We start from the raw sequence: 14,966 nt of genomic DNA, 5'->3' as shown, positions 1-14,966 counted from the left end.
TATTTGTTCGGTACAGCATACAACTGGATTTTCAATCAAAGCACATAAAGAAAATGAATAATAAGTGCATTTTTAGAATACGACACTTAGAGAACTTCGGTCCCAATCCTGGATAGGACGATGGCATAGTTTGTGCCATAATGCATGTGTGTATTCCTGGCTCCCCTGTCCCAGATTGGGGCATGAGGACCTTCTAAGTTAGGGAGAAATTCTAAATGTTGCTGGCCTGCTGAAACATGCCCAGGCATGCCTTTTTGATTCCTTTTCACAATTTCAGCTGCAAGTGTGGCTTCCTGGCTCCATCGTTCCAGATCGGGGTATGAGCACCTTCTTCCGCGGGGAGAATTCCTCCTGTAGTTGGGAAAATTTGGAAGGAAGGGGCGACAGCATATTGCTGGCCAGCTAAAAAGAAAAAGATAGATATCAAGGATACCCTCTCTATAAAGGACACTAGTTTTGGACCCAAATTGGGACATACCATTCAATTGGATCTATCTAATCAGGACACCTGTTATCAAGGACAGCACATGTCAGTCCCGAGGGTGTCCTCAATAGAGAGGTTCAACTGGACAGTGAACCAGTTCAAAACTCTTCAAGTCCTGAATGTTTGGAGGTTATCAATACAATAATTGGCCAATTGTGAGGAGAAAGGAGCTTTGAGCAGGACAATCGGGAAAAGCGCTTTACAAATACTTAATATTGTGACTGTATTGCATTACAAATCTCCCAATATGGTTTTTGCAGCCTCATTACAATTTTTTCTGCCTGAAGCTTCATGATGAGGATTTTTGTCCAAAATGTCTACTCACAATTAATTTCGTGGTGATTTTGCTGCTATTCATCCGTGTGAGGGTAGACATTGTTGATGACGGTGCCGGAGAAACCTTCATTATTCTCCGGTGCAGGTTCAGTTTCGTCTTTACCTGAAAAGGGCAGAAAAATCCAGTGTCCCTTCAATTGAAAAAGTCATTCCTTGGTGTTTCTGAACATGCTTGATGAGTTGGAAAACTAATGCCCCTTGATGTCTCTACTGGCTGGGTCAGTTTGGAAACTACGATGTAATTCTCCGCGCTCGCAAAGTTGGGAAACTGTGGATGTCTAAACATGCTGGGTAAGTTGGGAAACTAATTCTTCTGGATGTCTTGACTGGCTTGGTAAGTTGGGAAACTGATCCTCTTCGATGTCTTAACAGACCCGGTAAGTTGGGAAACTGGTCCTCTTCGATGTCTTAACAGACTCGGTAAGTTGGGAAACTGATCCTCTTCTATGTCTTAACCAGCTTGGTAAGTTGGGAAATTAATTCCCCTGGGTATCTGCACATGCTCGGTAAGTTTAAAACTGATCCTATCAGATGTCTATACAGACAATGAGGGGGGGGGGGGGTACCTTACCTCATCATTTAACAAGCAATGGAACACGAAGAGCAGGACTCCTTGTAAGGGCAGACAGATATCGAAGATGTACTCAAAGCAGATATCTACTGAAACAAGGAAGCCGCACACCCAAGTTAGCCCAAGGAGGGGAACGAGGACCATGAGGGCCTTCAAGCCAGACCTGAAACAAAGCAGACCTTCATGCAGGAGTCTTTTTTTATTACGAATCCCTTTTCACTATACTGGGTGTAAAAAAACCCCTGAATTAATTCGTTTCTGTTAGTTGTGAGGCACCCGCTGAGGCTAATGACTCCGTTTAGCACAGATTGATATATCGTTCGGACATACGCACAAAATAAACGAGTCTTCAATAAATGTCTAGTCGCTGGCGTTACTCAGTACACTCCGGACGCAGTGGACCGGCCTCGTCTTTCGCCAACAGGTGATCAAATTAGGATGACGCAATTGACTGCTCCCAGAGTCTAACCGGGCGTTTGGGAAAGATCGCTAACAAGTTGTCTGAACATCAACTTACTTTATCTTCTGTACTCCACTCTTATTGGTAATAGCCTTCAGACTGAGCAGTACACGTAATACCAGTCCCACAATGGTGATATTGAACTGAAATTGAATGGTACAAGTTTCTTATTTTCACCTTCGCTTTTACCTAGGAGTAACCAGGTTGGCTACTCTTAGCTTTTACCACCAGACGCAGTACAACATCTGCAAAATAGCGTTCTGTCACGTCTGTCAGTTCAGGTTTGGAAGTATGAAATGTCCTGGAATAGAATGTCCGGGGAACAACATGCCGGCGCTTTTGTCTCTTGAGCTATTGGCGGCAATGGCCTCTATAGAACTTTATACCTTAATCCGTCAGGATACAATAGGGCCGGACACTTTTTCCAAGGGGACATTTCAGCTTCTACACCGAGGACACACGGGATTTTGTGATGCTACACTCCGAATGCAGTGGACAGGTCTCGTCCTGTCGAGGAAGGACGCTCAGGATTCGGCGAAATTGACTGCAAAGGAGTCTAGAGCAAGCAAGAATAGAATGTTCTTACCACCATAATTGCGATTGCTGGGCCGATGAATCCCCATCTGATTGAACCATGCAACCAACAGCTGTAACATGAAGAGCGAAGATCAGTCACGTATCCGCAATAGGCCTATATATCAGGAATTATAATCCCGGTGTAACATCTGTGGTTGTTCCCCATGTTTCAGTGTTTCCAAACAATAGGCAGCTAGAGAGACCATGACTTTTCAATAGGGGGGATACACAGAAAAACTCGTCAATCTATTTTTGAGCGTTCCCAAACAATGAGGGGAAACACTCAAAAACAGAAACACTCAAAAACATTACACCGGGATGGACGCCCGGGTAATGCCGGGCCGCGAGGTTTTTTTTACAGGTAGGTTCGTACCATTGTGTACATTGACAGCCAATCAAAGCTGTATTAAAATAATTATGTAAATGAACAAAAAACAATAAAAACAAAAAGTGCATAATTTTTTGGGTCCTTCCGAGATTCGAACTCGCACCATTTGTCAATGTGCATCGCTGATCTTGTTTACTGACTAACAACACGTGCGTTTCCTACTTGATGACGTCAGGCGAAGTTACTGAGCTCTGATTGGCTGTCAATGTACACAATTGTACGAAGCTACCTGTTAAAAAACCTCGCTGCCGGGCCGCATGAGGGCACCAGTGACGCTTAGAACGGGGGCGCCGGGAACTGCCCGACTTCTAATTTAGGGAACGCTATACCTCGAATAAATCAAATCTGTTTCGCGAGAAGACGTTTTCTTTGTTGGAAAATTTGGGAAAGGGTGAAAAAGATATCACTCAGCATCGATCAGTGTCACGTTGAGCATGGTGACGCATGATGGCGAGCAGGTACATTATCCTTTTGTTCACCTAAATCCCTCGCCCAAGGTGACCCTTTAAAACTGGTATAAGCTTTACCTTTGGCTTCCGAATCCGTCGGCCCTGGCTCCGTAATCGGCGAACCCGACGCCGAAGCAGACTCCCACAACAATGACCGGTATCCCCCATCCGATGACGACATATACAGCCCTCATGTCTCCACCCGGGTTGAAGATCCTGACAGACTTCCGGTAGAGCTGTAAACCCTCCATAGCGGTCCAGGAGAAGGACCCCAGGAATGCAAAATGAAGCAGGAAGGCGACCAGGCGGCAAATGTCTGGGTTTCCCGATGCCTGGGACCCGAGAACGAAGACGAGCTGCCCAATGAGAAGGGACATCGCTAGGTTGGCATGGACCATGTAACGCTCTTGGAGAAGCAATCTGTTGGGGGAGAAAAAAAGTGCCGTCATCTCTTAGAAAGCAAAAAGTCTGATCGGATGAATACCAGTCGAAGATTTACAAATGAGGAAGCAACGTTACGTCATCTGTTGTATAGAGTAGGAGAGGAGGTTAATACGTTTTTTTCCTGTTGTATCCTTCCCAGCTGTATCGTGGACACTTCCAGGCACTGTTGATGGGGTAGAGGAGTATTTACAGCAATATGGATATTATGTACCCTTCATGTGAACAAATGCGGATGTAACTTTCGACCATGCAACACTTCATACCTTAAACAGCCATAAATCACTATCGTTGTAAAAAGGCACGTGATGGATATCCCGCTGCCGACCATGGTGATCACACCAAGAGCCTGACTCCCCTCAGTCACTCCCTTCTCAGAGTATGACATCAGGATGGCAAAGTTGGTCATGTGATCACATTCACAGGTCACGTGACTGACGTTCTCGTCTGACTTTCGGCAGCCATCTTGGTTCCACATGTTCTGGGTGAAGTTCCAGTAGAAACAATTTCTTGGATGGTCATGCTAAAAAAGGAATAAAGCCATCATTTCTTTGTGCTGAGAAGTCTGTGCTTTGCTGGCGTTTTTCCCCGACTAAATTAACTGGTAGTCTATGATATGCTCCCTGTGCGAAGACTCCCCGCCAGGCAGTCCAATACGCCATCCTATTCATAGGGACGTCAAGGCCGGTCCACTGCCTCCGGAGTGTATCTGTCCGGGGCCTTTACGCAGACAGGTAAACCGTTGAATCTTCGCCCATTCTGCAATAATATCAGAGTTCCTTTGAAGAATGCTTACCTTGCTTGACTTAAATATAATTCTGCTCGGCTTTCCCACGTTGTAAACCCCCATGATGGAGACTGACACAACATGGCTGACAATCTCGCTCCTTGATTTACTCGGGGTAGTCGTTGGCAAGTCTTCGTGTAACGTTTTGTACATCACTGCCGCCAGTGTGCCTGAAAAAATGTGGAAAGGCAGGTAAAGAAATGGTCAGAAGTATTATTTTTGTCTCATATTGTGTTGTCTGAAATTGCTTTAGTTATACAGCACTAGAGTGTACAAAGAAGGAGATGACGTTGTTTGCGTATTGAGTAAAAAGAGGAGGACATGTTTGGAGAAGGAGGTGGCATTTGTCTCCTCATTCAGGTGATGGAAAACAAGACGGGGTCTTCCGATCATATCATGATTAGGCCTATATTTCAACATTAGTAATCTCGATGTAAGTAATACACAGTAATTTGAAGAGTTTTAGGGCACATGAAGCGACAGAATCTCTTGACGATGGAATAAATATCGGGACGTTAATCCGATCGTATGCCAGCTTACCGTTAACTTCGCTATCTACGGGTATCTCGATTGCTATTCGTCTTTCTTGGTCCCGAGTGGCCACTGACTGTGTACCATTGGTTTCAATCGGGATAATTTGAATCTCTAAGTTTTCTTGGACTTGTATCCATTCGTGGTCCATCTGTTCTGCCGCATTGCGTACAAAGGCTTCGACGGTTTCCAATAGATCAACCTTGAAGTATAGAATGAATTCAAATGTTCACCTCAACACTGGAGGCCTGTCGGCAAGTAGAGCTCCGCTGCATAAGGAATATACTTTTTTGAGGTAAAATTTAACCTTCCAGGGTTGTTCATTTCGCTGCCCTCTATACCTTACGAGGTGCATAATTTGTGTTGTCCGCAAAACACGGATTGCATAATGACCTCGCGTAGCGCGAGTAACCCTGCTTCGGCGTGTTTTCATGAATTATTGTAACAAGAGGCCTGGCAGCCAGAAGAGCTCCGCTGCAGAAGGAAGAACGTTGACACTCATCAAGATACATTGGTTTCGAAATTCAAACGTTAAATGCTTTTTTTAATTTTTTATACTTACCGTCTGATTATTCATGTGTTCTTGGTTGTTCTCGTTTAAAAGGGCTGATGATGCATTTAAGAACATCTAAAAATATAATGATAATGGTATAAGCAAACGTTTGTATGTAAACAGTGGTAGTTTGAGATGTAGATAGGGCTACGTCACTGCTATTGGGAATCTTGTCATTCTTACCAAAGCTAGATGAGCAATTGAGCTGAAACGAAGTCTGTTCGATGTTTCAATGTTCTACATAATAACAATGTTAAATTCACATTGATTAATTGCACACATGATATGTTCCATCCACTCACCTCTGCCGTTTTCTCTGTTATGTTTTCTGATTGGCTGACGGCCGTCATGGCATCCAGGACAGCACTGACCTGATGTCTGGTCATAATGCCACCATCTTGAATAGCTTTCTCCACAGCTTCTTTCAGGTTTTTCTTTGCCGAAGCCTGGGTTGTCGTACTTTGCAAATGAGCATTGGTTGACTAAGGAAAAGTAGAATACGCTAAACATGATACCAAAAATATAATTTTCAAGATCGAGATATTTGCTAACGATAACAGTCAAATGTTTCACGCTTTTACCATTTTTTGCATCCTGAACTTCAGGGCTTTCACTCGGCATTTATGACCAAGTCACGTGTGCTCGGGGAGGAGCCTACGGCTGACCTTGGTAATCGACGATAAATTTCCGTAGCTATGAAAGTAAACTAGCATTCGCTGTAGCTAGTAGTAAAACGCAAACGGAAACATTTCCGAGAACGACTGCTTCCTATCAGCATCATTGCGCCAGCCCCTACCTTTGTTCCAAAAGATTCCATCCCATTGGTAGTTCTGGCAGTACTAGAAGTCGGGGCAATAGTGGTTTGCATAGTTACTGCAGAAATTGCAGTAGTTTTGGTAGAAAGTCTTCTGGGAGTAGTCTTGGCAGTAGTCGGAGCTGTTTGCACTGTCGGAGTCGTGGCAGTAGTTTCAGAAGTCTGCGCCTGAGCTGTTGTCATGGTCGGAGCAGTTTTGGCCTGCAGTGTTGTTGCATGCGTGGTTTGTACAGTAGTTGCAAATGTTGCAGTATTTGTAGACTGCGAAGTGGACGCTACGGTACTTCCGGTAGACTGTGTCCCAGTGGTAGTTCCGGTAGTAGTCGGCACGGTAGTTGTTTGGACGGTAGTTGCAGAAGTGGAGGTAGTTTCAGTAGACGGCACTCCAGTGGTGGCACTGTCTGTAGTCGAGGCGGGAGTTGTAGGCACGGTTGTTGCAGAAGTGGTGGTTGGTCCGGTAGACTGTGTCCCAGCGGTAGTTCCGGTAGTAGTCGACACGGTAGTTGTTTGGACGGTAGTTGCAGAAGTGGAGGTAGTTTCAGTAGACGGCACTCCAGTGGTGGCACTGTCTGTAGTCGAGGCGGGAGTTGTTGGCACGGTTGTTGCAGAAGTGGTGGTTGGTCCGGTAGACTGTGTCCCAGCGGTAGTTCCGGTAGTAGTCGACACGGTAGTTGTTTGGACGGTAGTTGCAGAAGTGGAGGTAGTTTCAGTAGACGGCACTCCAGTGGTGGCACTGTCTGTAGTCGAGGCGGGAGTTGTAGGCACGGTTGTTGCAGAAGTGGTGGTTGGTCCGGTAGACTGTGTCCCAGCGGTAGTTCCGGTAGTAGTCGACACGGTAGTTGTTTGGACGGTAGTTGCAGAAGTGGAGGTAGTTTCAGTAGACGGCACTCCAGTGGTGGCACTGTCCGTAGTCGAGGCGGGAGTTGTAGGCACGGTTGTTGCAGAAGTGGTGGTTGTTTTAGTGGACTGTGTTCCAGTGGTAGTTCCGACATTAGTCGAAGTAGTAGTGGTTTGTCCTGTAGTTGCAGAAGTGGTGGCAGTTCCGGATGTCTGCGCCTTAGTGGTAGTCCAGGTAGAAACTGGGGCAGAAGTGGTTTGCCCTGTAGCTGCAGAACTGGTAGCAGAAGTTTGCGGCTCAGTGGTAGTCAAAGCAGTATTCGGAGCAGAATTTGTAAGCACGGTGGTTGCAAAAAAGGGAGTACTTACCGACGACTTCGCTTCAGTGGTAGAACTGGCGGTAGTCGGGGTAGTAGTACTCTGCAAGGACGTTGCAGGAGTGGTACTAGTTGTACTTTTGGTTGTTATTGTTTCCACCTCCCCCGCGATAGTAACTTCGACCACATTACTTGACGCCGCTATATTAGTTGTTTGTTTATTTTGCTTTCTCTTGCAGTCGTCTGCTACTGTCAGCCCACAGAACACGTGGCACGGCACAAACTCTTTCACCGCGTCTTTCGCACATAGGTCTACAGGAACTGTGGCGCAACTGCTGCAGTCGGCAATAGGGTACTTGGTCACATCGATGTCTTTGCAATCTGAAAATGAAGGTTCAGGACAATGTTGGGTACAACGAGGCCTCGGGCATTGGCATGGCTATAGACACCAGGTGCCTTAGAATACGCTCGCACGACAGCATCATTTTCTCTCGGACATTCTCTGTCGGTCTAAGATTCCTTACACAACGGCAAAGTCGTTGACATTGTGTTGGACAATACCAAAATATAAAGGAAAAAGTGCGCGAATAAAACATGCCATTTTTAGAAATATGGATGCAGTACGTGCATGTTTGGCCAAGTATCCAACCCAGCGTGACCCGTTTTTTTACTCCCACACATGATTTTTATCGCTCATCGCCGTTATTTTTAAACTCAAGCTTACTTTCTTTGAATTTCGTTCCATCCGGTGTGAAACTGCACATCCTTGATTTCCCCTGGTTGAGGGAATTCGTGAACACAACACACTCTCTGTCCTCGTTCCTCATACTTGTCATTTGAAAAGAAGTACCATAAGTTATGTAATCATTGTTGTTGCAATTGGTAACATTCCTCGTCCCAAGTAACCACGATTGCTGACCGACAGGTGGAGCGATCTGCACCTCGAATTTACACCCCATGTTTGTGGCACATTCGAAATTGCCCGTGCAGCCGAAGTTGCACCAAGCAGCAAAGCACAACAGTTGAAACACGACGATGACGTCACCAAACATTGTTGTAATGGTGCAAATCTGATTCCTTGCTTTCGAATTATGAAAAATGAAACTATATCAGAAATCGGCTGCGAATTTCATTCCAAATCAACAGTATTTTTTACTATTATACAGTCCTTCCTGGAATAAAATGGCAAAGTTGTGATATCAACTATTGCCCGCTGGAGCCGAGTTATCATTTTATTGAACTGCGCAACGATAGGACAACACCGGGGCCCGCACTTTATTGCGTGACCAGTCTCTGCAAAATATTGACAACAGTAGAGATTAATTACCGGTGACACAGTCCTGATCTAGGTTTCATGTCCGCGATCATGGGGACTGCGCGTTTGTCGTCCATGTAGGTCGTCATGGTTATCATCATTGTCTAAATCCACAAATTGTACATCCTTTTTCACCCCAACGTCATAATATCGAGAGAGGAATAATTGAAAACGACTGGTACACGAAGATGCAAATTGTAAGGTTGGTGTATATCGTAAATCATGCAACCGACACGAGCACTGGCTTAACCTTCAAGAATCTTGAAAATCTTATCACAGAACTCACGCACCAAAGACACTGCCAAAGACATCCGACAGTCGAAAATCGAATTTGAGAACAAACCGCAGTGACTGACTCTAATCTCTAACGAGAACTCGGTTGATTAATTAGCTAGATTGGCAATTAATTAGCTAGAAAAACAGAGAACAATTCACATCACAACAACCTATCAAATATCCTCTTCGCAAATCGTTGTAGGGTTTAATTATACTGACTTTAGAATGATCCAATAACTTCCACTCCGTCTTGTTCCCAGACAATATTTAATTATTTCATGCAATAATCATACCTGGTGGGTTACATCCTCGAATACCAGGGTCAGGAGTATGCTCCTCCCCTCGCACATCACATAAGCTCGTTATAAAGTTCCGAGCGAAAGACCCTCACCTCAGGATGGGTGGGTTCCCCGGGTGCGAGGCTATCCAGTCATCGTCCAATACGTTAGGGGAGATATGAGGCCGGCGGAGTGTACACTGCGGAGGCGGTGTTTACGGTCATGCACAAGATTGCTATTTGTGACTTTGACTATGAAAGCGAGTTAGTAGGAAGGTATGCGTCGGTACATCTTGGTAATCCTTGCAATCGGAAGGCCAAAACGGAAGATAAGCTGATGCTAGTTTTACACAGCCGCCTACCAAATGGCCAACCAATAAAGCAAACCATTGATAAAGGTAAAGGTTCAGATATCTTTTTCTGACGTGCTTCCTCACCAGTTTATCTGAATTTGCCAATATCCTCAAGAGTTTTGCTTATAAATCTATTAGTGTAATTGATCCATTAATTACTTCCTCTGATAGCTGTGTCAATCTCATACTTATTGCTCGTCTATGTTGCTACTTCAGTTCTCGATAACATCAGAAACACTCCTTGACTCTGTGAACATCAATGCATCATATATCAATTAAGGACCGGGGATATTAAACAGGTTTTAAAGAAAACCACTTTGTAGTAGACTCCTTTGCAGTCCATTTTGTCATACTGATCTTCTTTCCACGGCGACAGGACGAAGCCGGTCCACTGCTTCCGGAGTGTACTTTTTAGCTGCCGCGGCCGAGTCAAAAATGCCTTGAGGTGACATCCCGCCCTGACGAATGAAAATTGTCCAGGTCCATTTATTCAAAGCATTGAGTGCTGGTTGGGACTTTATCCTTAAAATACCATTTTAGTAGGCTGCAGGACAGGCACTGCCTGTCATATTTTCTAACATGGTGAGAGTCAGAGACAGGCCGAATCAGTCCTGGCTGCTCCACCGCGTTGACAACATGATGAGAGAGATGAGACAGTCACAGCCAAGGCCAAATCAGTCTTGGCCGCTCTGCCAAGTTGTCAACATGGTAAGAAAAATGAGGCAGTCACAGCCAGGCCGAATCAGTTCTGGCTGCTCCACCGTGTTGACAACATGATGAGAGACTTTTTAGCTGCCGCGGCCGAGTCAAAAATGCCTTGAGGTGACATCCCGCCCTGACGAATGAAAATTGTCCAGGTCCATTTATTCAAAGCATTGAGTGCTGGTTGGGACTTTATCCTTAAAATACCATTTTAGTAGGCTGCAGGACAGGCACTGCCTGTCATATTTTCTAACATGGTGAGAGTCAGAGACAGGCCGAATCAGTCCTGGCTGCTCCACCGCGTTGACAACATGATGAGAGAGATGAGACAGTCACAGCCAAGGCCAAATCAGTCTTGGCCGCTCTGCCAAGTTGTCAACATGGTAAGAAAAATGAGGCAGTCACAGCCAGGCCGAATCAGTTCTGGCTGCTCCACCGTGTTGACAACATGATGAGAGAGATGAGACAGTCACAGCCAGGCCAAATCAGTCCTGGCTGCTCCACCGTGTTGACAAAATGATGAGAGAGATGTAGCATTTTTAACCCCCCCCCCCCCCCCCCCCCCCCCCCCCCTCAATAAGTCCTTCTGAGATGCTTTAAAGGACCACAATATACATGTACAATATTGGTTCTAGTTTGTAAATTATCCGCTAGGGTTCCGTCGTTGGATGTTAGCTTATCGGCCGGCCCGGAAGGAATGAAATCGCTATTCGGCATTCTCCATGCGTCGTCAACAGTGAGCATCATAGTAAGCCTCACTCGACCTATTGTCTCTGCCACAGTTGGCTCGCCAGTCACCACTGTTGCCGAGGGACAATGTGAGAATTTCAGCGGGTGCATGTAAAATTCGACAGACGGACCCGAAGACCGGGAGATTTGATTGGTACTTGGTCTCACTCTCGCCATCTCGCGCTGTCAGGTAGCACTTCAGTGACTCAGACCAATTTTTTGATTTCGGCGCTGGAGCGAGTTTGCATGGTTTGAGACCAATACTTCGTCCCCAAAACGATTTCAAGCCAGTTTATGAAACATCTGGTATTTGTCTTTGCCATTAGGATTTATCTTCTGACGGTTTGAGCGGAGTTTGACGACTTTCTTTGCAAGTCTACTTGTTGTGTACATTGTATACACATACTTCACATTACTTTAGGGTGTCCCAGAAAAAATGCAACTTCATGTCATTTGTGCTTGAGAATGCTAAACTGTAAATAGGTTAGGAACTATAGGCAGGATGCACAGTTAGGGACCTGGGTTGTGGTTCAATTCATCGGTATTAATAATTATATTCCTCAAGCGTCAAAATTACTGAATAGCTTCTGTCAATCTGTGTACTGTGCCTGTGGGAGAGACCTCTACCTGTGGCTTTGTGTAACTTAATCTGACCTACCTTGGCTCCTGTCTCATTTTTAAACAAAGGTAGACACATACGTCATAATTATTTCCAGGCCCAGCCCTCTGCCATTTTAAATAAGCTTCTACTGGTATGTTTATTGACCATTGGAATGTATTTGTTTCAGATATTGCTGTGAAAACTCCTACTTGACGTTGATATAGGCCCCAGTTTGGCCATCCCCCAAACATGGATGAAGTTGAGAAGAAACTTGGTGATCTCTCAGTTAATGGCACCTTGTCAGCTGCTGGATCTAATGTGACGGAGAATAAGTAATGCTCCCACTGGTCCTATAAATATCTTAGTCGTTTCACACTGACCTTGAGAAAACATGCCAAATTAATTTGTCTCAATAGATAGAAAAGCCTAACGAGGCGAACATCAGACCTTACCTCCCAGCTCAGCCCTCTTAGCCGCTAGGAGATAATTGGTGTGGTAGTCCAGGTTCACCCATATACACTGGCCAGGACTTGTGAGTGTTCTATCATCTTTTAGGGAGTGTAATATTATGATTACCTGGTAGGCATCAGTTGGGTTTGAGGAAGCTGCAAAGCAACATAGGGTTAAGTGTCTTGCTCGACGACACTGACGGTGAATGGCAGTGATCCTTTGGAGAGATGAACACCCTACCTACTGATTATGAGTCTGGTACTATGACCCCTATATGTTACGGATCGTCCTTTGGGTTCACCTTTTGTTTTGTTTTCTCTTCGCCTTTTTCTTTTTCTTCTTCAGCATTCTCACTAATTTTTTCCCCGTTTTGTTTTAGAGACCACATAAACAAAAAGAGGGAAGACTACCTTAGCTGGGAAGAGTACTTTATGGCTGTTGCGTTCCTCTCAGCGCAGAGAAGCAAAGATCCAAACACTCAGGTATGCAGTTGATTCCAAATTGTAACCCGCTTTCTTAATAGCATTCCGCGAAGATGACGTCACTGCAGCTGCTGCCCTCTATTTCCCCATCGCTGAATTACAGGCAATGTCGGACAAACATACGGTTTCGTAATGGATTCAGGCTTTCTAACTAGGGCAGTTAGATTCAATCTAGCACATGTCCGAGTGTTGGAAATACTGCATAATTGTTCTGAATAATTCTCTCTCTGACTCTATGGTATCATTCATGCTAAAAACAATGCAGGGTCAAAGATAATTGACTTTGAAATAAACTCAAATGCGTAGAAATAAGTGTCGATGTCCGACTGTCACGTGACTAAAACGTCATCAATATCTTATTCAAATGACCTTGTGAGCTATAAATAGTTACGGCGCGGATTGCTATTCCAGAAAAATACATTTTACATTCCACAATTTTGGAATGGACATCTTGGATTTTTTATCTTCATTTATTTCAGTCGTCTTTTGATAGAATCCAGTTTGAATGTACCATTTTTAAGAGCAATTCCTTTGAGTGTTTTTGCCACATTGCAGGTCGGTGCATGTATTGTCAATGAAGAGAATAAGATTGTTGGTATCGGTTACAATGGTATGCCGATCGGCTGCAGTGATGATGTCATGCCGTGGAGGAGGAAAGCAAACGATATCTTGGACACGAAGAGACTTTATGGTAAGACTGAGTCATGTAATGATTGCACCACCAAATCAATGATTAAGGAATTGATACTGAGCTTGTGGTTTAATCAAGACCGCTGAGGTAGAACATTGGTGCTGTCCTGGGAAGGTAATATTTCATTTCAATAAGTAAGGTGGATTGGTACAATTATAGCTCTTACCTGATAGAAAACAGCTGGAAGTACACATTTACCTGAAGTGATACTCTCTTTCAGTTTGTCATGCAGAGCTTAATGCCATTCTGAACAAGAACTCTGCCGATGTCAAGAACTGCCGAATTTACGTGGCACTTTTCCCCTGCAATGAGTGTGCCAAGTTGATTATCCAGTCTGGGATCAAGGAAGTCATCTACATGTCAAACAAATATAAACAACAAAAGGAATTTATTGCTTCAGAGTTTATGTTACAGCATGCTGGAGTAAAATTGAGGTATGAAAAAGGACTTCCTACTTGATTGTTTGTTGGATACGAAATTAGTGCCATGACCAAAATGATCTGGATTCCTTTTATATTTCAAAAACTGTCTCCTGTGACTGGGGAAACTTACATGTGAATTACTGTGGCTAATGGAATTAAGGCTACACAGATAAGCTGGTCCCCTGCTGGCCACCAGAAAAAGTAGTCGTCAAAGGAATATTGGACGGTAGTAAAAATACTTGCTCAAAACGCTTCCGTGGTGGACATATTAAATTTTCAACAATTTGGAAAGTAGATTTTGTAAAATCCCTTCTTATTCTTATTGTCCCTCCTGAAATATTCTGCTATTTTGTATTTCAGACAATATGTCCCGGAACGACAGAAAATTGTGATAGACTTCTGGAGTTTGGATCCCAAGTGATGCAAAAATGGACGAAATGGATTTGTTTGGCCTTGTCTCTTGGAGTTAATGGGCCTAGCTTAAGGATGTTCAGCCAAACACTTTGTTTGGTTGTGTAGGCCTGCAGATGACAGAGATTATTGTAAATTCAACCCGTATGTTTTCCAGATACTAAGAAAGTGTTCAGTTTGACAAGTACAGTTGACGCTCTGCCCTTATGTGGTAATTAAGTCTAAAATTGTAATTTGGCCCCAAATGTGTTAATTTGAGTCTTGTATGAAATGTGCTACACAATCACTGCTATTTAAAATCATGTTGAGTATAGTTTCAAACTACGGTAAACTGCTAAGAGTTTGTATTTTGTGTTGTTCAAAAGTGTCCTATCTGGTTCTGTCAGGTGGGAATTTAATAAAATGGCTTTTGCAATGTTAATGATTTGTTCTGTTGAATTTCTAATTTTCTATGAAATTAGAGACATTGTCATGATAAGCATGATGTGGCCACATGAGATCATCAAAGGACAGTGACCATTTTTCCTGGACAGACCTTCTTGTTGGTCCTTTAAACAGGTTGTGACCTGGCTTCGATCAGATGGTCAATTCTGCATGGAATTGATCCTTTTAAACCACAGTCATGTTTAGCTGTCTCCAATATATAGAGCTCCCCACGCAATCTCTCCTCTTACCGCAAACTCAACTCATCAGCCTAATACTCGGTACCGAAG

The 14,966-nt window shown here is 44.2% G+C and overlaps 3 protein-coding genes across 9 annotated transcripts; 1 reads left to right on the top strand and 2 right to left on the bottom strand.

Moving 5' to 3' along the window:
* Nucleotides 1–53: 53 nt before the first annotated feature.
* LOC135494860 (adhesion G-protein coupled receptor D1-like) lies at nt 54–6,063 on the bottom strand. Its single transcript, XM_064783163.1, has 11 exons — nt 5,879–6,063; nt 5,586–5,651; nt 5,033–5,225; nt 4,502–4,662; nt 3,972–4,228; nt 3,343–3,684; nt 2,438–2,498; nt 1,909–1,994; nt 1,392–1,554; nt 810–923; nt 54–402 (listed from the first exon to the last, which is right to left on the bottom strand). Exons 1-11 carry the CDS (start codon nt 5,960–5,962, stop codon nt 274–276), a joined length of 1,656 nt encoding a protein of 551 aa, XP_064639233.1. The 5' UTR covers nt 5,963–6,063; the 3' UTR covers nt 54–273.
* A 219-nt stretch (nt 6,064–6,282) lies between these two features.
* LOC135494387 (mucin-2-like) lies at nt 6,283–8,503 on the bottom strand. Its single transcript, XM_064782307.1, has 2 exons — nt 8,269–8,503; nt 6,283–7,925 (listed from the first exon to the last, which is right to left on the bottom strand). Exons 1-2 carry the CDS (start codon nt 8,501–8,503, stop codon nt 6,283–6,285), a joined length of 1,878 nt encoding a protein of 625 aa, XP_064638377.1.
* A 431-nt stretch (nt 8,504–8,934) lies between these two features.
* Nucleotides 8,935–14,674, top strand: LOC135494499 (deoxycytidylate deaminase-like). Of its 7 annotated transcripts, none has more exons than XM_064782537.1 (6): nt 8,935–9,061; nt 11,985–12,129; nt 12,627–12,729; nt 13,285–13,420; nt 13,641–13,854; nt 14,203–14,674. In XM_064782537.1, the coding sequence occupies exons 2-6, from the start codon at nt 12,047–12,049 to the stop codon at nt 14,261–14,263; spliced, it is 597 nt and encodes a 198-aa protein (XP_064638607.1). In that variant the 5' UTR covers nt 8,935–9,061; nt 11,985–12,046; the 3' UTR covers nt 14,264–14,674. The 7 variants fall into 7 exon arrangements, with proteins under 7 accessions (XP_064638607.1, XP_064638606.1, XP_064638605.1 ...); XM_064782536.1 differs by lacking the exon at nt 8,935–9,061 and adding an exon at nt 11,300–11,350; XM_064782535.1 differs by lacking the exon at nt 8,935–9,061 and adding an exon at nt 11,320–11,386.
* Nucleotides 14,675–14,966: the final 292 nt, after the last annotated feature.

Source organism: Lineus longissimus, chromosome 10, assembly GCF_910592395.1.
Source record: "Lineus longissimus chromosome 10, tnLinLong1.2, whole genome shotgun sequence".
Lineage (NCBI taxonomy): Eukaryota > Metazoa > Nemertea > Pilidiophora > Heteronemertea > Lineidae > Lineus > Lineus longissimus.
Note: the sequence above shows the minus strand (reverse complement) of the source record. Positions and strands in the feature narration are given on the sequence as shown.